The sequence below is a fragment of the Festucalex cinctus genome, chromosome 12 (assembly GCF_051991245.1).
Source record: "Festucalex cinctus isolate MCC-2025b chromosome 12, RoL_Fcin_1.0, whole genome shotgun sequence".
NCBI lineage: Eukaryota > Metazoa > Chordata > Actinopteri > Syngnathiformes > Syngnathidae > Festucalex > Festucalex cinctus.
This window is the reverse complement of record NC_135422.1, coordinates 2,391,516-2,418,944: the sequence shown is the minus strand read 5'-3', so window position 1 is coordinate 2,418,944 and position 27,429 is coordinate 2,391,516. Positions and strand designations below refer to the sequence as shown.

At 38.8% G+C, this 27,429-nt stretch overlaps 1 protein-coding gene across 1 annotated transcript; it reads left to right on the top strand.

The window, feature by feature from the left end:
* The first annotated feature begins 507 nt into the window (after nucleotides 1-507).
* On the top strand, nucleotides 508-20,075 carry clic4 (chloride intracellular channel 4). Its single transcript, XM_077539438.1, has 6 exons — nucleotides 508-974; nucleotides 12,952-13,061; nucleotides 16,634-16,759; nucleotides 16,841-16,947; nucleotides 18,337-18,518; nucleotides 18,664-20,075. The coding sequence occupies exons 1-6, from the start codon at nucleotides 906-908 to the stop codon at nucleotides 18,826-18,828; spliced, it is 759 nt and encodes a 252-aa protein (XP_077395564.1). The 5' UTR covers nucleotides 508-905; the 3' UTR covers nucleotides 18,829-20,075.
* The last annotated feature ends 7,354 nt before the right edge of the window (nucleotides 20,076-27,429 follow it).

Below are 27,429 nucleotides of genomic sequence, written 5' to 3'. Positions count from 1 at the left end.
GCTGTACCACGCGTTACTGAAGAGCATGCGGTCTATGTACACATGACTGGGTGTGGTCCATGGCAAAAAGTGTACAGTATTGATTGAAAATGCCAATGGATGAGTGACCTGTCGGCATCACAAACTAAAAATACGCCGCCGTGTGGCGTGGTACCGCACTACTATCATACGTTTGTCAACTGAGAATATTGTGTCAACTGAGTATTCATTGTGTGTTGTTAAAATGACGAAAGAATTCTAGACAAGTGATTCACAACTGACTCATTATTTTTAAGTGAGATCATCGTGTGCAGTGGCCAATTATACAATTTCATTATATATATTGAAATATGTTTCAATATATACTGCATCTTTTGTGACTTTATTTATTTATTTATTTTTTTAGGCTAGCGTACCGTGGTATTTTACTAACGTAAACTATGTACCATGTCTCATCACTCGATAATATCCACTTCAGCCTCGTCCAGGACATCCGGGGCGAACCCACCACAGTGCTCTCACGGGGCATTGTTAACTCCGCCTCTCTATTCCTCCCAGCCCAAACCCTCCCACATTTTCGTATTTTACCGCTATCGGTGACATCACGGTCGGAAAAAAAATAAAATCCAGTTACTGTATGCTTGGATTTAAGTAAGCGTCGATTTCCAGTGACGTCACTTCAACTCCTCTTTCAAGTCGTGCGGGGTCGTTGGTGAGCGCACGCGTGGCCGAATCCACTTTCCAGTCGGGCTTTTGTACCTCCAGCATCCGCGGCGGGCTCCGGCCAGACAAAGCGTAGCGTGGACGCTCGGAAGCGGCTAAGGGGGTGTTCGTGGAGAAGAGACCCGATTAAAGTTGGGCGTGGTAGACGAGAGAGAAAACTCGCCTTTTCTTCCAACTGAAGTTCCAAGAAAGTAGCGGTCGCCATGTCGCTGTCGGTACCGCAAAACGGCGTGAAGGCGGACAACGAGCCTGTCATCGAACTGTTTGTCAAGGTAAGAACTGCGTGGCAAAAAGTTTTAGATTTTGAGCTCATTGCTGTCTGATAAAACCACGCGAACACTTGCGAACTGTTAATGTTTCCCCCCCCAAGAAGAATGCAGCGTTGGCTATCGCCATGTGGGGTCGCGTTAACATGTCTCTTTCGCCGTTTAGTTCATTGTCTATTGTCTGCTTCGTGGAGCCTTCCAGCATTTGGAGCTCCATACTCGAACATGCACAAGCCCTGCAGTGACACAGACAGGGCGGTTGCGGTTCTCATTGTCGCCTGGTTGCAAACACGCTCTTTTTTCCATTTGATTCCCTCTTGTCTTTTTGTGTACAGTAAATTCATGGGTATATTGAATGCACCATACATGTAATTGCAGGGCAATGAGGCTACTGAAGCAGAATTTTATTTGAATGTCAGTTTTGGGTCGTCTTGGCCTTGCTGACAGAAGGGGCTGTACAGTGTACACGGGACATACTGTACACAATACTTAGCCGACCTTGTACCTTGGCGCTTTGTACATCACTTTACATGGGCGATGATGCCTTGTATCCATTCATGATCTTTCTCATCTTCTCTCAATTCTGGATTTCTGATTTTAACTGTTTGTGCTGACTGCAATGACTACATGGCTCTTTTTAGGGGTGTGAATTGCCTAGTACCTGACGATTCGATTCGTATCACGATTCACAGGTCACGATTCGATTCGATACCGATTAATCCCGATACAAATTTATAAGTCGATTGTTGCGATTTTTTTCATTCAAATTTAGAAAATACTAATCAGTAAGCTTGTAGAGTGTAAGATTTATATGAAAATGTATTATTTATTTATCTGAAATTTCAGTCTTATAGAGGTTGTAATTTGTTTCATGTTTGAACAGCATTGAAATAAAATATTAAGGCTTAATGTTCCGTTCATATAACATTCTTCCATGCTTAAGGTGTGAATCCTAAAAAAAAAAAAAAAAAAAAAAAAAAAAAAAAAAAAAAAAAAAAAAAATCGATTTTGCCGATTATTGAATCGATTCGAGAATCGCGCGATGTAGTATCGCGATATATCGCCGAATCGATTTTTTTTTTTTTTAAACACCCCTAGCTCTTTTTATTTACGCTTTCTTTTGCAGGGCGGGAAAAGGGGAGAATGGGGGTGGGTGGGGGGTCGTTTTGCACAAGAGAAGGTGGGAGTGCTTTGTGGGGGATAATGCGTATTGAATTGAGTGAGTGGTGGTAGTCAGTGTGCATGCTTATGTCTAAAGAACAAACAAAAAATGCTGTATTCATTTTATTGGTTTGATTGGTGCCACACTTTTTTCTTTTCTTTTTTTTTTTCCACTTGCTTCACATAAGTAAGCTCAAGTGTCACCCAGGTGTGAACAACATTTGGCATAACATTTGTTGCGATTTAGTCACGTCTCTCATGTGGGTTGGGTTCAAGTAGGAACATCCTCTTCAACTGTGAAGTGCAGCTTTTGTTGGAGACGACTGTGTGTAGCGTCCCCTTGCCAGGGGCCAAACATTTCGTGTGACTGCGTTGACATGCAGTCAATGTCAATAACTAGAGATCGACCGATAAGGTTTTTTCGGGCCCGATACCGATACTAATTATTAGTAGTGAAGGATGCCGATAACCGATATTTGGAGCCGATATTCAATTTCACTAAAGAGGGACATCAAAATTTGGAATTTGTTTATTTATTTATTTTTAATTTTAAAGCATATGTTCATTGAGCAACTTTTAGGGTTAGTAAAATATTTTAAGGTTTTTCTACACAAAATAAAAGTCTTCCAAAATTTCAAAATATCCAAAGTATTAAATTTTTACTTATCTTAGTTTTAATTTCAATCAAAAACAGAAGGTGCAGAGAGTTCGCATGGTTGACAAAAATGAAAATAAAAACTTTTTTTTTTTTAATTTACATTTAAATTAGTTCCCTGAAGTTAACGCTTAAAAAAAAAAAAATGGATCTATTATCGGCCATATGATTCTTCAAAATGGCCGATGCCGATATTTCTCAAAATGCTGAATATCGGCGCCAATAATCGGCCCAGCCGATAATCGGTCTATCCCTATCAATAATCCTTTCAGAACCCAATTATTGGCAATATTCAGGTATTGAAAGGCAAACACGTAAGATTACACAAAGGAATCTTGGGGCCTAAAATAGTTTGTGAGTAATGTGTAGCTCTCAGTTTGAACATGTGACCACCTTACTTGGTCTTGTGATTTCCCCCCCCCCCCTGTTTTTTTATGGAAACATAATAACCGTAAGTAGTTATAGTTAGAAATGTTCCTGTCCATTGTCATATGTGCCTGTGTCTTTGCTAATCTTTAAAAAAAAACAAAAAAAACATTTAACCTTTGGCAACTCCAAGCCATAAACCTTTTCATTATGAGCTTGTCATGTGTCTACACACAACATTGTTCCAAACAACCAAGGAAGGGATTTTGTTTTTTCTTCTTTCAAATAGGAATATCAATATCGCTGTTTGTCTTTCTCAAGCACTAAAGCGATGCTGCTGTCAGCGTCACAAGAGAGGGAATAAAGATGAATGGTTTATTACTTCAGAGCATGGTGTGCTGTGCCCCCCCCCCCCCCCGCCTTTGCGGCTTTTGGCCCTTTGACTGTCTTCTTGGACTTTGGACCCAATATTCCTTCATTGTTGCCTTTCTGACAAGGAGCTGTTTTCCACCATTTTTTGCACTTTTAAAGCGCACGGAAGCTGGCACAGTACTGTAAATACAAATACAAGTACAATACAGTACAAGGTTGCCAGCTTTGAATAACTGACAAGGAAAAGGGAGCGTTTTCATTGGCTGCGGTGTAACCAAAACACAAATGGAAACAACTAGTACAGGTATTTTCTTCTGAATACTAAAGAGATGTAGGCTACAAAAAAAAAAAATAAAAAAATCCTAGCTTGCTTTGTAGTTGGTGTTGGATTCTGTTCTAAAGTGGTTTTGTACAGGCCATGGTGTGTTCAGCCCTTATTAAACGTACCCTAACCGTTAAACCGACATGTAACTCAATCATTTGTAATACAATCCAGTCTGCTTGTGTTTCATGTGCCATATTCTTCAAAGTGGAGACCCGAGTACAGGTTGAAAGCTACACTTTGTTACAATATGCCTCAAAAGTATCTTTACAGTAGCCTTTTTATTTGACCATTTATCACCTGAAACGTTTTTTTTTTTTTTTTTTTTTTTAAATTCACAAGCAGAATTGAACATTTACAAATGGTAAATCATGATAAATGAATACACATTACCAAACGTTTGTAGGGGTGTGAATTGCCAGTGCCTGGCGATTCGATTCGTATCACGATTCATAGGTCACGATTCAATCCGATACCGATTAATCCCGATACGAATTTACAAGTCGATTATTTATTTAACCATCTGTTTAACTTAAGTTAAGTTATAACTGTGAGCCACTGTATTTAACAAAAAAGTTCAAATAGTCTGTTTCATGTTTGAACAGCATTGAAATAAAATATCAAGGCTTAATGTTCCATTAATATAACATTCTTCCATACTTATGGTGTGAATCCTAACCCTAAGTAATAGGGGTGTTAAAAAAAATAAAAAATAAAAATCGATTCGGCGATATATCGCGATACTACATCGCGCGATTCTCGAATCGATTCAATAATCGGCAGAATCGATTTTATTTTTTTTTTATTTTTTTTTATTTTTTATTTTTTTTAGGATTCACACCTTGAGCATGGAAGAATGTTATATGAACGGAACATTAAGCCTTAATATTTTATTTTAATGCTGTTCAAACATGAAACAGATTACAACCTCTATAACATAAATAAATAATACATTTCCATATAAATCTTACACTCTACAAGCGTACTGATTAGTATTTTCTAAATTTGAATGAAAAAAAATCGCAACAATCGACTTATAAATTCGTATCGGGATTAATCAGAATCGAATCGAATCGTGACCTGTGAATCGTGATACGAATCGAATCGTCAGGTACGAGGCAATTCACACCCCTACTAAGTAAGATGTTTTGTTGAATGTTTTTCCATTAAAAATCGATTCGGCTGCCTATTGAATCGATTCAAGAATTGCGAGCTGTAATATCGTGATATATTGCCGAATCGATTTTTTTTTAACACTCCTATATATTTGTGTGATACAAATTGCACACAGATACAAATGTGAGTTGACCCACTGAAAATCGGGCTTGAAATGTGCTTATTCATACAGTGTAGGACCTGTTGGGTGGAAGCCTGCCTGATAAGCACTCTAAAGTTAATGATTGTGCATTATGTGGTTTGCAGTAATACTTTCATGCAACAACAGTAAGAATAAACTTTCCTGTTATGCCATGTTGATCCCCCACATAGTTCTTCCTCACTTTTTAACTCATTTACTCCCAATAACATATAAATACGTTTTTTTAAATGTTCTAAGTGTCCCAAAGACATATTTATACGTTTTTTTTTATTTTATTATTATTTTTTTTTTATGCTAGAGCATACAGAAGGCTTTGATGCAGAAATGGTAGTTATTACACAAACGGCCAGCAGGTGGCAGCAGAACAAAGGAGATTAACCAGGGCCATGTAGAAACAAAGCTCAATTACTTACAATTTTAAATAGATTTGTGAAAACTGATGAAACTCTAGCTCTCTTCTAATGCTAATTGCTGCATAACGGAAACAGATAGAAACATACTTTTTTTTCCTAGTGAAAGAAGAGACTTTAATCTTTCTTTTTGATGGGTTCCGTGCTTTTATAGCAATAGAACACAATATTCTGTGGGCCTTGCAAAATCAGTCAAAAGCCAGTAAAACAGCCGGGAGCGAACGGGACTGCTTGAAAATGGCTGGGAGTGAATGAGTTAATATCGATTTTTTATTTTTTTTTATCAGTAAAAAGTCCTTGTCCGTCCAGAAAAATCCTGGTCAGGACCGTTCCACACTGAGCCTCAATAAAGTAGTAATGTGGTTAATGCTTATGTCTCATGCTGTCTCACTTTCCAATACTGTAGCTGATGAGTTTTTTTTTTTGAACGCACCAGCACAGTAGCACCGCGTCCGACGGGAAGTTGAGAGGTTTCCATTGAGTGACGCAAGCGTGAGTCAGCGCTGTGTCACGGGATGTTGTGGCGCTGCCATGATCCAGGAGGATCTGACTTTTATTACTGCTCATCTTTTGTGGCTTTGTTAAACTCGGGGAATAATTCGTTACCGCCAACCCAATCCAGACGTACCACGGCAGTACTTGCTATTGGCTACTGTAGTAGATTTAGAAGACAGCACTTTACTCTGTCGTGAAAAGTGACATCTAAATGTGCGGATTTCACTTTGCCCAACTACATTCCTCATTACTGTTTCTGATATTTTTGGAGTTGGATTGTGAAAGGTGGAAAATTTGTACATTTTTCCCATTTTCCTGTACGTAACCCTAATTCTTTTAACCACTGTTGATTCATTTTCTTCTTAACTCTTTGACCGCCAAAGACGTTTAATAACGTTTAGTAAAATCACGATGTATGCCGCCATAAACGTTAAGTGACGTCAACTACTTTTTTTTTTATTTTTATTTTTTTAAATACATCAGTGGTCAGTGCAACGTCCAAGTGCAGCGCCAATGAGTTGTGAAATCCAAAACACCCACTAACTATGGCCAGCAGATGGCAGCGGTAGCTGCTCGGGGCCCTAACTAGAGCTGCGAATTACAACGAAACATGAGGCAATCTGATGAAATAGAACGTTTTCAAAGCTGACGTGAATGATCAAAGCCTTTGTAACATGAAACCTAATTTGACGGAGCGTCACTAGACAAAAAATATTAGTATCAAAGTCACTGTTGTGGAGGAAACGTATCTTTTCTTTTCAATTTTCGCTCAATGTCACTCAAATGACCTATTTTCAAATGGTGATTACTAAAGAACAGAATAAGGTAGAAACGTACTTTTTTCTAATGAAAGATTGGAATGCGATCTTTCATGTGGTACCCCATGTTGTTTATGTAGTAAAAGAACACAATATTCTGTTTGCGTCGAAAAATTAGTTCAAATGTTTGAAATCCGCTAGCATTGTTTTTTTTTTTTTTTTTTTTAAATACATCAGTGGTCAGTGCAACGTCCAAGTGCAGCGCCAATGAGTTGTGAAATCCAAAACACCCACTAACTATGGCCAGCAGATGGCAGCGGTAGCTGCTCGGGGCCCTAACTAGAGCTGCGAATTACAACGAAACATGACGCAATCTGATGAAATAGAACGTTTTCAAAGCTGACGTGAATGATCAAAGCCTTTGTAACATTAAACCTAATTTGACGGAGCGTCACTAGACAAAAAATATTAGTATCAAAGTCACTCTTGTGGAGGAAACGTATCTTTTCTTTTCAATTTTCGCTCAATGTCACTCAAATGACCCATTTTCAAATGGTGATTACTAAAGAACAGAATAAGGTAGAAACATACTTTTTTTTCTAATGAAAGATTGGAATGCGATCTTTCATGTGGTACCCCATGTTGTTTATGTAGTAAAAGAATACAATATTCTGTTTGCGTCGAAAAATTAGTTCAAATGTTTGAAATCCGCTAGCATTGGTTTTTTTTTTTTTTTTTTTTTTTTTTTTTTTTATACATCAGTGGTCAGTGCAGCGCCAATGAGTTGTGAAATCCAAAACACCCACTAACTATGGCCAGCAGATGGCAGCGGTAGCTGCTCGGGGCCCTAACTAGAGCTGCGAATTACAACGAAACATGACGCAATCTGATGAAATAGAACGTTTTCAAAGCTGACGTGAATGATCAAAGCCTTTGTAACATGAAACCTAATTTGACGGCGCGTCACTAGACAAAAAATATTAGTATCAAAGTCACTCTTGTGGAGGAAACGTATCTTTTCTTTTCAATTTTCGCTCAATGTCACTCAAATGACCCATTTTCAAATGGTGATTACTAAAGAACAGAATAAGGTAGAAACATACTTTTTTTTCTAATGAAAGATTGGAATGCGATCTTTCATGTGGTACCCCATGTTGTTTATGTAGTAAAAGAACACAATATTCTGTTTGCGTCGAAAAATTTGTTCAAATGTTCGAAATCCGCTAGCATTGTTTTTTTTTTTTTTTTTTTTTTTTTTAAATAACGTGTGGCAGTAACAGAGTTAAACTATCACTTCTGTGTTCCACTCGTCACACAGCGAGCGCTCCACCGGCATGCATGGCAGTCCCGTCAATGAGGAGAGGCGTTACCATGTGGTTGCCGTAGCTGCGCCCGTCCCAAACGAAAATCTCTGCAGCATGTCACAGCTCAGAGGTGGAAAGCTGCTGGCTTGTTCATCGTCAGCTCCTTATTCGGTCAAAATGTGGCCTGGACTTGTTGAGCAGTCAACCCAATTTTAGAAATATAAAGTGTGTTGGGAGGGGTGAGCGCGGGACCGCCAAGTGACTAAATTTAGGCGTGAGCTTAGACTGGCTGGACCTTGCCTGGACTGAAAAGGAATCATTGTCCCTGACTGCTGCCTCCTGCAACAATGTAGCACTGCAAGATAATAACGTGATTGTAGTCATCCTTTAAAATGTATTTTTTTTAATGTGTAGAGGTGTTCATAAGTCACTGTAATACGTGTAATTAACTGACAAGTAATCCCTTATCAAATTAATCGACAACTATTTTTATTTTATCTTCTGTTTAATCAAAATAAGACATTTACAAATATCAGTTTTTACTTTGGAAAACAATGACTGAACCAGTAACATAGTACATCACCCCCCCCCCCCTTTTTTTTTTTTAATCACTACATGAATACAAAGTACAAAATAAACACAAATCAGTGGTTAATAAACACAATAATTTGGGGAAAATGCTGTTTTACACTTTAATGCAAAATTAAAATGAATCCAATTAGTCAATCGATTGAATAATCGATAGATTAATCGATTCTAAAAAAAAATAAAAATATTCGATAGTGACAACTAGGGGTGTTAAAAAAAATCGATTCGGTGATATATCGCGATACGACATCGCGCGATTCTCGAATCGATTCAATAATCGGCAGAATCGAATTTGTTTTATTTTTTTATTTTTATTTTTTATTTATTTATTTTTATTTTTATTTTATTTTTTTATTTTAGGATTGACACCTTGAGCATGGAAGAATGTTATATGAACGGAACATTAAGCCTTAATATTTTATTTCAATGCTGTTCAAACATGAAACAGATTACAACCTCTATAAGACTGAAATTTCAGATAAATAAATAATACATTTTCATATAAATCTTACACTCTACAAGCTTACTGATTAGTATTTTCTAAATTTGAATGAAAAAAAATCGCAACAATCGACTTATAAATTCGTATCGGGATTAATCGTTATCGAATCAAATCGTGACCTGTGAATCGTGATACGAATCGAATCGTCAGGTACGAGGCAATTCACACCCCTAGTGACAACACTAATTGAAATTTTCAGCCTTTTAACAACAAGTATTTTCAGATGTTTGTACTAATATCCATGAAAACGGACAAACGATCTTTGTTTTTCAAACATCTGATTGTACGTCCGGAAAACAAATGATCAACATTTGTGCCCGTTTTCTGACGTTTCAGACCAAAACAGGAACTGAACGCAATTAATGAATGTTCCGGTTTCTCACATGGCCCATTAGGAAAAGTAATCAATCGTTCGTCCCTGTCCTGAAGGATGCCTGAGCAAGATAATATTAGATCCATGATTGGCTCACAGTGCACTGCTGACTAGTATGAGCTAACTTTTCTGCATGACTCACAACTGCCACTCGGCAGCTGTGTGCATTTTTTTTTAACGTTAGATAAACAAACCAGTGTGTATTTAGGCCTTATCCGTTTGAGATAGCGTGTTGGCAATCATGACATGTCCTGTGTTAACTTGGATTTTCATATTGCCTATTTTACATGACAGAGGCTTAAGTCTTTGTCAAGGGCAAGGATGACGTAACTGTCTGCAATACTAGAGTCATTTCTTTTCTTTCCTTGGCGAACAGAATAGTAAAGTACGACGAACAATTCTTTGAAAAATGTGTACCCTTTCCAAGTGCTCTTCCACATCATAAGGAAGTCCAAATAAACATCTTGTCTTACCCCCGTATTTTACTGGGACGCGAAACTAAGCCTCCCCTTCAGCAAGGCAGCCAGTTGCTAACTGGTGGCGTGCCTAAAACGACAAACAAAAAGCGCTTTGTTTTGTTTCTGTATAGAATGTTCCGTAGAAGCTCTTTCTTGAATGTCATGCTTTTATCGAGGAGCTCTGGCTGGAGAACAGATATTCTGAGCAATCCTGTTTTTAAGATTCCTTTTTTTGTTTTTGTTTTACAGAACCACAATTTGTGATGTGATTGAGCCGACTGTTATTTTTACCCAGTTCTGTAGTTGAATTACTCCAGACGGTCACTTGACTTGGATTCTGTATAGGGATGCACAATAATGCTATTTTCAACCGATACCGATAAACCAATAATTTAGAGGTGCCGATGTCGATAACCGATTAAGTAAGCCGATAATTGTTTGCAAAATTAACTTGAATACAAATATATTTGAGTCCTACTATAAGTCTAACAAATACATTGAAACATTGTATAAACTTTGCACAATGTTTCAATTAGGGGTGTGAATTGCCTCGTACCTGACGATTCGATTCGTATCACGATTCACAGGTCACGATTCGATTCGATACCGATTAATCCCGATACGAATTTATAAGTCGATTGTTGCGATTTTTTTTCATTCAAATTTAGAAAATACTAATCAGTAAGCTTGTAGAGTGAAAGATTTATATGAAAATGTATTATTTATTGATCTGAAATTTCAGTCTTATAGAGGTTGTAATCTGTTTCATGTTTGAACAGCATAAAAATAAAATATTAAGGCTTAATGTTCCGTTCATATAACATTCTTCCATGCTCAAGGTGTGAATCCTAACCCGAAGTCAGACGTTTTGTTGAATAACAATTCTGAGCTCTTAAAAAAAAAAAAAAAAAAAAAAAAAAAAAATCGTTTTTTAAAAAAAATTTAATCGATTCGAGAATCGCGCGATGTAGTATCGCGATATATCACCGAATCGATTTTTTTTAACACCCCTAGTTTCAATGTATGTAAAGCACCGTGAAGCCGAATTTTATTGATATGAGCCACAACAGATGGACCAACGTGGCATGTCTATAATTATTGCTGGATTTCTTTCTTATCTGTTTTATCGGTATGAAATCAAATTGGCGATAATGATCGGCATATTTCTCTATTATCGGTTTTATCTGTTTGACGTCGAATTGGTCGATAAGTGCCGATAATTATCGGCCACCGATATTATCGCGCATCCCTAATACTGTAGCACAGTGAGCCGTTCTGGATGGAAGCGCAACGTGTGAAATTTAACTCCACCCTCAGTTTTATCACGTCAAGTAAACAAGGCGCCCTCTTTGACAGTACTAACAACAGGACATTACTGGCATAGTTTCTCCCTCCTCCCCTCCGATGGCAAACTCAACACTCGGCCCCCCCCAACTCGACAGAGGGGCCCGGGATAAGGAGGGAGGGGCGGAATGGAGGAGGAGAAGAAAGGTCCGAGATGAGCGCTAAAATGTCTTGCCATCCAAGAGTCTTTTTGTTTTTTCCCTTATTTCCATCATCGCAAAGCAATTATTGACTGCGTGTCCTTGCGACTCCTGAAGAACACGACCTCACATCCCTAATGCCTCCCCATTTCCTGTCACTTGCCTTTCCGTCTGAATTAATTGCCTTTGGCAGGGATTTGCACTCTATTCTCTTCAGGCACTTGCCACAGCTGTGATAAGCGACTGCGGAGTAGCCGGCGTCATTGTCAGCTGCTGTTGCTCATTTTGGATCAAGGAAGTCTCGGGTGAATGCGATGAACTACAGGAAATGGTTACGTGTAAACAACATTAGTAACCCTCAAAAATGTAGGTCACGGTTGACCTGTACCGGGTGGCTGGCTCAGGCTGTTCATGCCGTGTGTTTGATATCGTCACGGTAACCGTTGCTGGGCTGCATTTTTTTCACCTTTTGATCTAGACATCAATCGATCAATTTATCATAGTTGTGGCCCTGTCAGGGTTAATTGATTGATCAGCACATTGCTTTGGTGAAGCTTCATGTAATGCGCATTAGGGCCCAACTAATTAATCGGCCGCCGAATATAGACGATTATTGTTGGGGGGGGCAGCCGCTGTACAATGGAAACCAGCAGATGAAAGCGGGTCATCCCACTGCTTGTTACACAGAGGACAACAGCAGCCAGCCTGTTCACAGCAGAAAAGAAAAAAAAAAAAAAAAAGGAAAAAAAAAAAAAGGAATGTAGAGATTTTTTATTTTTTTTTTATCTTTCCCCCTCACCTTCACTCGGTTATTGTTTCACACTTTATCCAGCACATCTGGCCTGATGTATTAAGGTTTTTGTTTGTGGTCTGCTGCAGCACAACTGAGCTTTGTTGTTAAAGAGGGCACACACCACTTGCATTGCTCGCAATCCCTGTAGCAGTCCTCACACTCTTGTTTGTGCAGTCGAGAATGAAAGGAAACAAGAAGCCAGCGTGTCTTGAGTCACTTCAGATGTTTCCGCTTACTCTGGAAAGTAACTCTCCAGATAAATGGAGGCAAAGTGTAATCAAGCATAAGAGAAGGCAGTCGGCGCTTTAGTCCTTTTTTTTTTTTTATTTATTTTTTTTACCAGTACTCTCATTCAGCCAGTCATGTATAAAAGAAGTGTTTGTAAAGGGCTCTCTGATAGAATACAAGACCAACAAATGTACTTTTAGGTTTGTGCAAAAACATATGCTAGTTATGGTTTTATTTTTTTATTTTTGTTGTTTTTATTCTTGAGACATGAGTCTATGCTTTTCGATGATATGTTGGCAATTGCAAATCAAATTATCATAGGAATGTAGAGATTATTATTATTATTTTTTTTTTTACAGACATTGCTGATTCAAATGGTTGTCTGTGTTTCCGTAGGCGGGAAGCGATGGGGAGAGCATTGGAAACTGTCCCTTCTCCCAACGTCTGTTTATGATCCTCTGGCTTAAAGGCGTCGTCTTCAACGTCACCACCGTGGACCTCAAGAGGTGCGTCCAGCCTCATCTTTCACGATCTTATCCTCCATCGTCACCTGTTTCGTCAATTTGCCGTACAGTGGTGTCTATCCGACATTTTGTGTATGTACTGTACATTTTGTTTGGAAAATATAGTATATAATGGAACTCAAGATACTCAACTCAACTTTGTTTATATACTGTCGCAGACTCACACTTTTTACAACTAAACCTGTAACAAAATGCTGTACATAAAACGAGACAATAAAATGGTAGCAATTATACGATCATTAATGAATACAATATGTTCTTATTTAAATATACGACAGCGTCCCCCCCATTATCATTCATGTCACATACAGGAGATGCAGAGTTGTATTCCCTCTTGTTGTTTATGTTGCCCGAGGTCAAACGGACTACGGATAGTAGGGATAGACCGATTATCGGCTGGGCCGATTATCGGTGCCGATATTTAGCATTTTGAGAAATATCGGCATCGGCCATTTTGAAGAATCATATGGCCGATAATAGATCCTTTTTTATTTATTTTTATTTTTTTTTAAGTGTTAACTTCAGGGAACTAATTTAAATGTAAATTAAAAAAAAAAAAAGTTTTTATTTTCATTTTTGTCGACCCTGGGAACTCTCTGCACCTTCTGTTTTTGATTGAAATTAAAACTAAGATAAGTAAAAATTTAATACTTTGGATATTTTGAAATTTTTGAAGACTTATTTTTTGTAGAAAATAATTGTTTGTTTTTATTTAACTTTTGAAAACATGCTACTGCGCCTGGGAGATCCCAGAACTTGTGTATTGACTAAGATTTTTTGAAAAAAAAAAAAACTTAAAAATATTTTACTAACCCTAAAAGTTGCTCAATAAACATGTGCTTTAAAATTTAAAAAAAAATAAAATAAAAAAAATAAATAAAAAAGATAAGAGCTCGAGTTTGTATTTTTTCCGAATTTTGATGTCCCTTTTTAGTGAAAATGAATATCTGCTCCAAATATCGGTTATCGGCATCCTTCACTACTAATAATTGGTATCGGTATCGGGCCCAAAAAAACCTTATCGGTCTGTTGATCTTCTGGACAGTACATTTTTGTCATTGCCATTTTGACATTTTTTTTTTTTTTTTTTTTTTTTACAATCATGGATGACAACATTGGAATATGAAATTGTTCGCCAGGTCAGATGTACATATAAAGTTTTGTGAATTTTCATGTACGTTAGACCCTCAAAATCTTTTATTCATTGTACGTAGTTATTAGGGTTGGGTATAAAAAATCCAATAATCGATTTCGAATTGCTTTTCCTTTTCGAGCCTGATATCATTTCATAAAACCATAAATTGATTATTTCAACTTAACAGGCCCAATTTCCACAAGTAAGTTTGTGTGTAACAAATTCATTTAAAAAAAAGAAAAAGAAAAAAAAAAGTGATTTCATGACTTTTGATTGGTCCTGTCCTGGGAAATTTTCCTAGTGTTACAAAAATGTACCACAAGAGGTCATAATGTTGTGGTTTGATGGTGTACTTCTTCTCCAGTGGTCTGAGAAGCTGCGTAGCACTTTGAAGCCGCCCCAGCCATGTCGCGCTCGCCGCCTCCCCACTGTTTATTTGGTTTTCCCATGACCCTTTCCCAGGCCGAAGAAAATTTGCGAAAACGTGCACCCTGGCCCGTTTGAGGCTTTCAGACTCCGCACACATCCTGCCCGCCTGGCTGCACAACATGTTATTTATCATCACACAGATCAAAACATGGCGATCCACTGCAATGTTGACTGCTTTTGCCGCCAATTGCAAGAGAACATTCCAGCAAGCAAGCAATCTTTACCAACCCAACTATATTTTTTCCTTCAGTATGATTCATATATTCGACTTCATTTTTTATTTTTTATTTTTTTCATGCCAAGCTCCACCATCCAAATGCCAGACTATTTTCAGCCGCGGTCAATTGGACATCTGTTCTCTCTCGACAAATTCCTTGTGCGTGTTAAGACTCTCATTCAGGATTCCTCCCATTTTGTCTCAAATAATGCAGCTGGTCACTTCCCCTTCTCCACAGCTCAGCTAAAAGGTGGAAACTGATATTTGCCTGACAAATTGCATTGAGTTGGTAAATACAGTATTCAGACTTAGCTTTCATTGCAAAGTGTGGCAAAGGGCTTGCAACCTAAAGCGGACTAATAAAATCCCATAATGTAAAAAAAAGGTGATGTCGGATGTTCACCTACTTAGCAGCATCTGCTTCCTGCCTGCTCATCAAACAAGCATTTGTTATGCGGTAGGCATGCTTTTCCCCTCCCGGTTATGATAACTAACGGATCGGGTTTGCTGCAAAATAACAAACTGTTGCAAAACAAAAGCCAGTGTTTGCTGTATACACGCGGCTCTTTTATTGTCGCGTTAAAATGGAAGAACAGTACATAGTGTTAAATCTGAAGGAGGAAATGAGTTTCAAATGTCACTGATCCAAGCCTAATGGGATATTTTCCCTTAGTTGACCTCTGTTGGAACTTTGGGTCAAATATTTGATATCAGTAATGAAAGTCAGGGATTCTGTGGCTGCTTCTTATCCACTGCTCAGTGATGTTGTTGGCCAAGGGTGCCACTTCCCCTTTGCGTGCCAAAGGGTTGATGTTATTTCCTGATAGCCGTGGAGGCCTTGTCCCAAAACTTGCCCACTTCTTTGAACTTTTTGCATCGTCAGCTCTAGTAGAGTTTCTGTTCTTTGTTTATTACCGTATTTTGCTGCCCATAATGCACATTGTATTATTAGGTGTGGTATGAATAAATGGGTCTATTTTAAAATATTTTCATACATAAAAGATGCTCTAGTTTTATCAGGCTCATTTGTATAACACATTGTATGTTGTTAAATAGTTTATTTTAATTTTACAATATGGTTGCTGTACTGTGAAAAACACTTAACAGTATGTTTTTTGTTGTTGTTTTTTTTTTAAATGTTTGGTCTGCGTTCAGTTCCATCCAAAAATGTTAAGACAAAAATGAATAGAAATGTTTTTCACAGGACCGCGACGATATATTTATTTGCTAGCTTTAGCGCTATTATGCTAGGTCATATTGCATAGCGCTGTATGTTTTGCTTGCTTTTGTTTGCCGTGCAACTACATGAAGGGTGATTCGAGGGGGGGGCAGTTTTAACATCACTACTATTGAATCTGGTGACCAGTGGTTGTGTTATTACTTTGGCTAATGCTAAATGCTATCTTTTAGCTGTTTGCAGCTAGTGAGTTGTTGAATGTTGAAGACAATGACGCATCCGTGTACACACGAACCATTGGACACATTTTTTGTCTGCGTGTCAGCGACATCTGCCAACAGGGACATCTGGATTGAAATGCAAATGCAAGCTTGAAGGCCACAGAGAGCGGGCCACACAAACACATTCCAAGCTGACGTGCACACACAGTGAAATTAAGCCATCACTTCTTGATGAATTGCCTCTCCTGAGATGAACCTGTTTAATTCACGAGATTGTCCATTTTGCTTTTCGCATCTTAATATCAGGGTTGTGATGGTAAGGCAGGTAACTTGGTCAAGTTTGTTCACATCAAATCTTTCCTCGGCATCACACAGGAAGCCCGCAGATCTGCAGAACCTTGCCCCAGGCACGCATCCGCCCTTCGTTACCTTCAACGGCGAGGTCAAAACGGACGTCAACAAAATCGAGGAGTTTCTCGAGGATGTCCTCTGCCCGCCCAAGTGAGCAATACCCGTCACTTTCTTTGGCCACTCCTGTGCCAGTGTTGCAAAATACACTGCAAGTGCGTGTTTCATGTGCAGGTACATCAAACTTGGAGCGAGACACCCTGAGTCAAACACGGCTGGCATGGATATCTTTGCCAAGTTTTCGGCCTTCATTAAGAATTCAAAACCAGATGCAAATGAAGGTAGGGATCCCCATTGGCACATACAAAAATGTTGGACATGTAATTAATTATTTTCGAAGTCGACCTTGAACCAGTCACGAGTCTAAACATGACATTCTGATTTCATATTGCATATGTGGAATGCGAGCTATGCAGCAAAATTCATCCATTTCTATCCATCTCAGGGGGCGGCCATTTTGCCACTTGCTGTCCACCGAAGATGACATCACAGTTGCTCAGGGCTCTGACAAATCACAGCTCACCGGTTTTCTGAAGCTGAGATGTGATTGGTTGTTACATGAGACCTGAGCAACTGTGACGTCATTTTCACTCGACAGCAGGTGGCAACATGGCCGCCCTCTGATATTGATTAAAACTGTTGGATTTTGCTGCTTAACTCTAACTAATATTCCACTAATGCAATATTAACCAAAATACCATATTTAGAACTGTGACAATTATTAAAAAAGTATTTTCTGGCTCATTGACTTAAATCTCAACCATCGCAGCCAATTATCACAATCCTTCTAAATCTAAACCTCATTCATTTTTTTTTGTGGTAGAATACATCACAAAGCTGTATGTTTGCACGCACCCGTATTGTAGTTACATGGACTAAGAACAGGCAGCCAGGAATCGTCCAGCCTTGGAGACTCTTGAGGTTGCTAAGCAACGGCTTGCTCTGCCCTGATTGGTGGCTTACAAGCATAACCAAAAACAACACCTGAGCTTTTGTTCTGCTTCCTTCTCATGTCCATTAAACTCCTCACCTGGTAGAGCACGGTGAAAGAAGAACTAATGTTCACAAATTCATCCCTCCGTTGCAATTCATTCACACAGGAACTGTCTGAACAATATGGTGATAGTTATTCAAATATGGAGAAATATTCTCCTGCATGCTTTTAAGAATTTTTACCATCATCACTAAATGATCATGTGGCCATTTCTGTTTGGCTATTCTCCGCCCTGAGAAAATATTGAGCCATAAACTGAATGCTAGTGTAAACAAGTGTGGTTCTGAATGTTATGCTTCATTGATAAGTGCCCTATAATATAGACCTGTTGAACAATGGTGCAACCAACATTCATAGCATCTTTTTATTTTCACAATACTACAATTTGACTGAGGTCAAAGCATGTACAGTCAAGATTTTCATGTTTTGTGTACATTCTGAACTGAAAAAAATACAAATAAAATGTTACTTCAATACACTTTTCTAAGATGTATACGAAGTAAAAGCTAATTTGTAGTCAGTTTTCGACCTTTAGCGTCCATAACAGACCTGTTTGTATGTTGATGAAATACTGCCCCCGTGTGGTCGGACGCAAGAAGTTTTAAACTGGGAGGTTTCCCTCCGACTGAACCCGAATTGACTTGACGCGTCCAAATTCCTTGTGGGTCCTGCGCAGGTCTGGAGCGCGGGCTGCTGAAAACCCTGCAGAAGCTGGATGAATATCTTCGCTCGCCTTTGCCTGACGAGATCGATCACAACAGCATCGAGGACGTCAAGGTTTCCACCCGCAAATTCTTGGACGGCGAAGAAATGACGTTGGCCGACTGCAATTTGCTGCCAAAGCTGCATATTGTCAAGGTGCCGGCTGCAATAAATAGCGAATAAAGGAGTTAGCCATTTTGAAGATTGAGAGTTTTGTATTTTTTATTTTATTTTTTTAAACCTTAGGATGCTTGAATGTGTACATAATTGAAAACTCTAAACTCTCCTACTGCTCCTTCAGGTGGTGGCCAAGAAATACAGAGGTTTTGACATCCCCAAGGAGATGACGGCCATCTGGAAGTACCTGAACAACGCTTACACTCGCGAAGAGTTCACCAACACGTGCCCCAGTGACAAAGAGATTGAGATTGCGTACGCAGATGTGGCCAAGAGGCTTGTCAAATAAGCTCGCCTGTCTTGAACCCCCCCCCCCCCCGCAGCACACGGACTGGAGTGCTAACACACGAGAAAGTCAACTCTACATATTGTTCCCGCTGTCGCAATTCATCATCAATATCGTTCATTCGGAAAATGTCTTCATTAAACACGAATCACTTTTTGTTTTCCGGTTTGCTGATGAATTGTGAGGAGCTACCACAGCCAAGTAGCCAGCCCGTTATCAGAAGCCCCTTCACTCTCTGATAAGTGACCTTCAACGTGACCTTCGCTCTACGTGCAGACGAAAGGCCATGAACAACTGTTTGTATAGTAGCAAAACCGTTAAAAACAAACAAACAAACCTCAAAGAAGCATTTTCCCCTCCGCAGTCTCTTGGCTTGTAAACAGTGTTTTGTCTTTCAGTGTTTTTGACCAAAACTAAACTGCTAAAATCAGATCTTGCAATTCCAGCTGGTATCCAAACAGGTGAAAACAATTTTGTAGCTCTGCAGACGAGTCCTCTCAGTTAACAGTTAATAAATGAGGTCAATACACAGCTTCATCGATTATGTAGCTCACAAATAGATGTCAACTCATGCCTTGGATGATTCACCGCATTGCCAATGGAGGAGAAATGTCCGCTGAAACAGCCATGCCAAAAAAAAAAAGGACTCTGCTAACAGGATTCTGAAGCAAAAATGTTCAGCTCGAGTCGCAGTGCAGCTGACGAGCAAGCTGACCAACGAAGGGCACATTATTCTAGTCTGACTGTGGAAGATAACTCGAGCCGCCACGCAAACAACTCAAGTAGAAAACTGACGTAAAGACGCCGACCTGTCGTCAATCTCTTTTGACCTTCAGTCTGTTGGGTAATCTTGAAGTAGTGAATGTATTGATGATTCCGGAAGCTCCAAAAGAGCTTTAGCATATAGAGCGGAAAAGCAAACCATTATTTTCTCCCACGTTTTGTTAGGATCAATTTTTGGTAAAAGGATTTGTAAATATTTGTTTTGATTGCTCGAATTTCATTGTGTAAATTTTTATACATAGCATGGTCACGGTTTGAAGAAACAGGCCATTTCCTGCCCGCTCAGATTGAAATTGTAGATGAGCTTTCATCTCTTTGCCTTACTTGTCTTTGCCTGATCATTTTTTTTTTTTTTAAATTGAGCGCGTTTGACGTTGCGCCAAGATAATATCAAAGTTGTGCTGTTTTGTTTTTATTTTATTTTTTTCCAAACACCAAATTTAAATAAACTTGTTATTGGCAGTGTTTGACGTGTATCATGGAGTGGACTTTTATTGCCTATTGTCATTGGATACTTGATATACAAAACAAGAGCCATGTGAAAAGTGTGCCTTTTTATAAACCTTAACAATGGTTGCGTGCCTTGATTGACAGATTGCTGCCTTCATGTGGTATCGAAATTATGGTAAATGCCACATGTCGAGTAAAAAACAAACAAAATTGCGGGTGAACACCCCCTCATTGACAGTTGGGAATTTTGATACACACGTTTCCAAGCTGAGAAAACTTTTCAAGTTCCAATGTGGCGGAGAGTGCCGAAGGATTTGTGAATGGCAAGAAATATTAACACTTATGTGGGCGTTAACGTCCGCTAGCAGGTTGTTCCGTATGCCCACCTAGTGATAGATTTTCCTTTATAGGAAAGTGCAAATTTTGGCTATGGAAACATGTTTTGTGAATAAACAAGGACAGGACGTTTATACCGGAAATTACGTCACATTCATGTACCCACGAAAAGAAAATGGCAGCGGTTAACAGAAGGGTATGTTTTGGGGGGGGGATGAAGAAATTGAATTATTTCTGGAATTTATCAAAGAAATTAATCTTTTGACAGTCAATCGAGTGTCTAATGCCAGACAGGTTTCGCACATTTTCACTAAATTCGCCTATTAAACCACTGTAAATGTAAGGCACACTCCGTCACCCCCCTCAACCCAATGTGGAGCTCAAGCAAGTCTTTCCTGTCAAATTGACAAAAAGAAGGTGTGACGTCACATACTGTAGTAGTTGGACGCTCTCCAGATCAATTAGTGTCATGTTTCAACCCAAATTTATGCTCCCCTGTTACGGGCTGCGCTTATAATTGACAGGGAAGAACTTCTGCTTGCGTCGGTTTACTGCCAATTCCACGTTTGTAACAATCGATACCTGCTCTCACTTATGTAGCCGTTTGCATGATTCACTCTCAGCGAGACTGTGGAACGTTTTCTGTTTGGCATTGATTCCCCCCTCCTTCTCAACTAAGCTGGTTTTCTCACTTTGCAGGTTTTTACACAACAGTCATTGATACAGCTGGTAAAATATTTACACTGGTGAAGTGTCTCACCCAAGGGTACAAATGTTATAACTTTGGGCCTGCATTGTGCAAAAAATGTTCAGTGCATATGGACCATGTACAATTGACATGTAGTGTGGCAGTGTAACATTGCCTTCATGCCTTGTATTTGGTTTAGTCTGTGAAAGGAATTCATGGCTGGAATAACAGTACGTTTTTTTGTGGTTGCATTTGTCTACTCATGTTTGAGAAGCTGCAGTGACCCAGTAATAAGTAATATTGCATTATGCTGTTTTAACGAGTAGCATAAAACAAAACATCATCTTCATGTTTTTTTTTTTTTTTTTTTTTTTTTTTAAACTTGAGCATTAGCATCAACTGAAAACTCAATCAGCCACAACTACTAAAATGAAGTCAAAGCAATTATTCCACTTTGGTGTGCATGCCAGGGTCGCGTCAGGAATTCACAGCAGCAATATTCACAATTACTGCACGCCTAAAAATAGGAGCAACTATCAAAGAAAAGAAGAGGCAAATAGAATTTGAGGGTTCCCAAGGAAAAAAAAATTGCATCCATCTCAAGCTGAAAAAATTTACATATTTAAGGTGTCCGAGGTTGGGCTGTGGCAGTAATTAATAAAAGTGTATAGTACAATTGCCAACTCAATGGCCAGAAAATTAGTGCAAGTATGGATAGAAAAAAAAGAAAAAAAGATGGTACTCCAGAATCGTACAATAAACAATGGCCAGAAAATCACAGTATGCTTATGTTTTGATGGTTCAAATATTAAAAATCCTTCAACAACATAGGATTTTAAGTTAAAATCCTTTGTTGTTAAAGGCTGGGTCCTAAACACATTCCAAATTAAATTGTGAAAAATGAAACACATTAACTCTTTTACTGCCAGACGTTATCAAAGAAAAACTCTGACATGACAGAGGCTTTGATCATTGACGAAAAGAGATGCAATGCTTCCATCTGCCGGCCATAGTTTAGAGTGTTTTAGATTCCACAACCCATTGACCAGGCAACGCTGCACTTAGACGGTGCACTGAGAAAAAAAATACAAATAAAAAACATTGTTGACGTTATTTAACGTTTATGGCAATATATGTCGTGATTTTACTGATCGGTATTAATCGTTTTTGGCGGTCAAAGAGTTAGGATACTATGGATGTATATTGCTTTCCAAAAAAAAAACACACACATATTTTGTATATATCTAAAATTGCATTTATGTCATAGTGTCGTCACTGAACTTGACATACATCTTTGGGAACGTGAGACCAAAACCCAACAACTTATGTGCCAGTCAGAGAGAACGAACAAAATTCAAAGTGACGTACGTCGAACCCTGCTATATTGCCGGTACCTTCCTAGCTTGACTAATATTACATGTTGTAATCGTGTCCTTTATTTGGCCCTTCAGAAATGTTGGCCTTCAGTCAGAAGTTACATTATGGCATCAGTGTTCAAAAGTCTTCATCTGCAGCTGGTTAGAGGAGCGCTAAGAACCTCCAGCAAAGGTGTATTTTTCTTTCCAAATGCCTTCAAATCATACTAGCTGTCATTAACCCATCAATCTTAATGTCTTTTTTTTTTTTTTGGCTGCAACAGAGTGGTTTTGTCTGGTGGGCATATAAGAAGTCATAAATAAGCCTTTGATAGCTCTGCATGACACATCAGGTTGCTTCGAGTAATTCAGAGTGGCACTTTGGTGGAAAGCATGAAACTCAAGAATATTCTTATATATTGAAGCTTTTCAAATGGTTTCAAATGCTGTTAATGTCGCTATTTGAGCATCTGGTGTCAAGACCGGAATAGCAAACGGCTCGTGTGTTTTATAGTTTCAGCTTTTGTGTGCACGCGTTGTTTAAAAAAGATGTCAGTTTGTCCTTTCCGATTCCAGTTGCTGGGAAATAAAATTAAAATGATTACAATATAATTTTCATTATTTTAAAGTACTGGGTATTAAATTAAATTATTTAGATTAATTCATCATTTTGAAAATCAACAATTTGAAAATTAGCTAAGACGCGTATAAATAAATACACTGGATTATTAAAGGCTATTGTTCTTAAATTCTGTTATATCCAAACGTTACTGTAAGTTATAATTTTGCACAAGTGGTGTGTTTACAATCATAAAAGGGATACTTTACTTATTTAACCATTTTTGGCAGCCAAACATTAATATTTTGCCTATAATAAATTTGATATTTTCATTGTACAATTAGTACCTTTAAAAGCACGTTTTTGCAACTTGCTGTTGACTGAAAATGACATCACAAGTGCTCAGGTAACCAATCACAGCTCAGCTTGTGAATGTCACATGACCAAACCTAGAAAACAGCTGAGCTGTGATTGGTTACCTGAGCCCCTGTGATGTCATTTTCAGTCGACAGCAAGTTGCAAAATGTGTTTTTAAAGGTACAATTTGTACGTGAAAAAAATAATGAAAGTATCAAATTAATTATAGACAAAATATTAACTTTTTAATGCTATAATTGGCTAAATAAGTGAAGTATCCTTTTAAGTTTATGTTCAAACTTATTTAAAATCAGTATACATTGTTGTTTTGACATTTTGCACAGGATTTGTTTTTTAATGAGTCAAAATTTCTTTAAATAAATGTTTGTTGCTTTATTACTTTGATTAAAATGAATTAAAATCGCCATAATTCAAAGTGAAAAATAAACATGGCGGTGAAGTATTATTAGTAAATACAATTTTTGTTGAAAAAAATAGTTGTAAATTCCTTGAGATTGTGTTATTTATTCATCATTACACGTTCAAATAATGGAATATGTCTTTCAAGAATGTATGTGTAACTACTACCCCCATTAAAAAAAAAGAAAAAAAAGAAGAAAAAAAAAGAGAGAGAACCCGAGCTTGAGGTACTTAAATGATGATACTCAAACGTTTAGTGAAAAATGCTATACATTATAACTATTTTAACATATGCCTCTTCTATACTGTAGGTAGAAAAAAAATCTCTTTTGAAATCTTACTTGACAAATGAATAAATAACAACATAATGTTCTAAATCTATTTTTTATTTTCAATTGTTTATTCACAATTTTTATGATTATGTCTCACCATTTCCCCCCTTAATGGGTATTTGACTATGTTTATGTTTGAACTTTAACCTTTCCAACTGTCGCTGTACGGTTGTTGGTGCGGCACCAGCGAGCCGATATCGACTCCCAAACCACCGAGTAAAAGCCCGACTTATCTGCCCTGCGCCGATGCCTCCAGTCAACCAGTCAGGGTGGGTTTTGTGGGCTCGCATAGTTTATTTTAGCCCTCATTAAAATGTGGTGGGGTGGCTTTTTTCTCTCTGGGGCACGGTGGCTACTGTGGTGGGGAGATAGGGGTCTGTGGTAGACCCCCTTGGGCGGCTCACAAAAGCTGCTTTGCCCCCCCCCCAACCCCCCATCCCTGACTGGCCACTCACCCCATGTGGGTCCTGCAGTTACACCCTGTGGCAGAGCTGCGGTTTATTTCTGCTGTTGCCTGGTAAAGGACGGAGCGAGGCGTTTCGAGACATTGCAGTTCGCTAGGTGCACCACTAGAGGCCACAATAAGCCACGAAATCTTCCTGCAAGTTTTGGCTCCGTTTCCTTTCCAGCTGTCAGCGCTTTTTTTCACGGAAAGCAAGCACAGGGATGTTTGTGTGCAAAGGGAGGGTGTGTTTGGATAAAAAAAGACATGTGGGTGGTAAAGCTTCAAAGGCTCTCACAAAAAAAAAAAGGGCATCTCTTTAAGTCCTGTGTCAACTGTGTGCTTGTAAGACACGGTGTGACGTCACGTTCGTCAGGCCTCCGAAGGGCCTTTGTTGGGATGTTTAGTCTCTTCATGAGCATACAAAAGCTGCCTGTTTTATTTTGTCTGTGACGGTTAAACAGTTTGACATAAAAGACTTGGTTGTGTCAGCAGCCACGCCCACCCACCACCTTAACTTTACCTGGCAGCTCATGTTTCTTCAGTGCGTCAAGCCTGTGGTGAATGCCTGTCTGGTATATTAACAATTACACGCGTGTCTAAAATTGACATTTTCATGCCTAGCGTCCACTCGGCGGCAAAGTGAGTGCGTGTTGGGAATCTGCAGTCGTGTGTTGCGCTAGTTTGTGTTCAAGTGAACTAGCAGGTTCCATTTTGGAACTGCACAGCACGTCTATGATGAGAGTACGCCTTTGAAGTTTTGCCTCTGCCATCCATCTTGAAGTCCCTTGGCTTTATTTTCCTGCCAGCCACTGCCAAGGCCATCCCCGCGACTCCCCGCTTGACTACTCTCCCCGCCATGTCTCTGATTGGTGAAACGACAACACGAAACTCTCACGGGTGACACGGTCTCGTTGCCAATATTTTGGTTTAGGTTCGCCATAAAACACCTTTTACCACCATGGATATAATGTGACAATTAATCTTAGCGCGAGAGGCAATCAACTGATAACGTGTAATGTTATTCCCGCAGGTGCGGGTTCCTCCACTCCACCAAAGAATCCACTTTACTCACCAGCGTCCACAAATAATGCTTGTGACTTTTAGATTTAACACCGGAGGAAGCAAAGAAGACAGATGTATATTGATTGTGTTGTGTTGGCTAATGGATTTCAGAGGTCCATTAAGCCTGGTTTAAGTACGAAACAAAAGTCTTTGTTGGAATGCTTCAAGCGATAATGAGCTTTTTGTGACTCCAAAAAGTGGCTTTATTGTAAAATGTCGTACACTGGCAGCATTACTAGGAGGCTGTTTACAAAGTGCTAAAAATGCTCACGTTGGCGCGAAGAACAGTTGTTTGTGACATCGCCACCTACTGGTCTGGCGTACAAACAGTATGTTACAGCGTTACCGTTTTTTTTTTTTTTTTCTATGTGGTTGCTGTGTCAAGGTAGCCTGAAAAAAGGGGATAACCGGTTGGGTGGTGTTGAACGAGGGAGTCTTTTTGTTTTTGAGCTGACGCCTGGTTCTACTTCCAAAACCATCTTGTTTTTATAAAGGTTGTGCCTTTCTTTTTTTTTTTTTTTTTGCATGGAAAGGCGCTGTGGTTTTCACTGTTTCAGATCACTGTAATTATTGGGTTGGTCTGGCTTTCACGGCGTGCACACGCTGGCATATGATATTCACAATGGCCACTTGAATCTGCAGTATCTGACTGGGTTGACATAAGCTCGCATGCACACGCGTACACTACAGTCATGTTGTTATTTCCTCTTGGCCACTGTTCGTCCGAAAGCCCTTTTCACACTGCACTTGCTCAGCGAAATGACATGTTTTCCAGCATGGCCACATTTGGAAGTGCTAACATAGCAGCCCACCAGAAGATAAAAATGGAGATTTTGCACCACACACCTCAATAAAATGTATCATTCATTGTTGCACACGAGAGCCCTGACTTTGCTCATTTTAACTCTTTGACTGCCACACGTTCTCAAAAAAAAAAAGAAAGAAAAAAAAGACAATTTTGAGCATTTTTAACTCATCTTTCAAGGCAAACAGACTATTGTGTGCTATATGACTATATAAATATAATGGATACCATATCAAAGATTTGATTCCACTCTCAAAAACAAAACAAAAAAACCCAAAACTTATTCCGTTCTTTAGTCATCACAATTTGAAGAGAGGTAGTTTGAGTGACACCAAATAAAAACAAGGAGAAAACAAGCTTTTTTTTGTGAAAAGATACATTTTCGACAGAACAGTGACTTTGACGTGACTATTTTTTTTTTTTGTTTAGTGACAATCTGTGAATTATATTTAATGGGACAAAACACTTTAATTATTCACGTTATCCTTGAAAATGTTTGATTTCATCAGATTTGTCATCTTTCATTGTAATTTCATACACCGGCAGCCCATTGAAAAGTGATACAATGCTGCCACCTGATGGCCATAGCTAGTGGGTGTTTTTTTTATTTATTTTTTCTGTTCACTTGCGCTGCCCTTTTTTTTGGGGGGGGGGGGGCAACTAGTTGACGTCAATTAACGTCAATGGCAGTACTCGTTGGGATTTCCTTTAACGTCAATTAACGTTAACGGCAGGGAAAGAGTTAAGGAGGAAAAAAGAAAAACTGTAACTTCTACTTTGTAAATAAGTCAGCCAAAAATAACACTCCATTCTGTGGTCGCTTTTCCCTCACCACATACGCAATGGGTTTGACAATGGGGCGCTGTGCCCTGCTAAATGCAGTGTGAAAAGGGCTTGAGTATCGGACCACGAAGACAAAACGTAATATGATAACAAAATGGCAGTCTGGTAATCTGGCCCATTTTACCCACCAAACTCCTCTTCTCCCCCCATATTGTGATGCTCCGTTTCC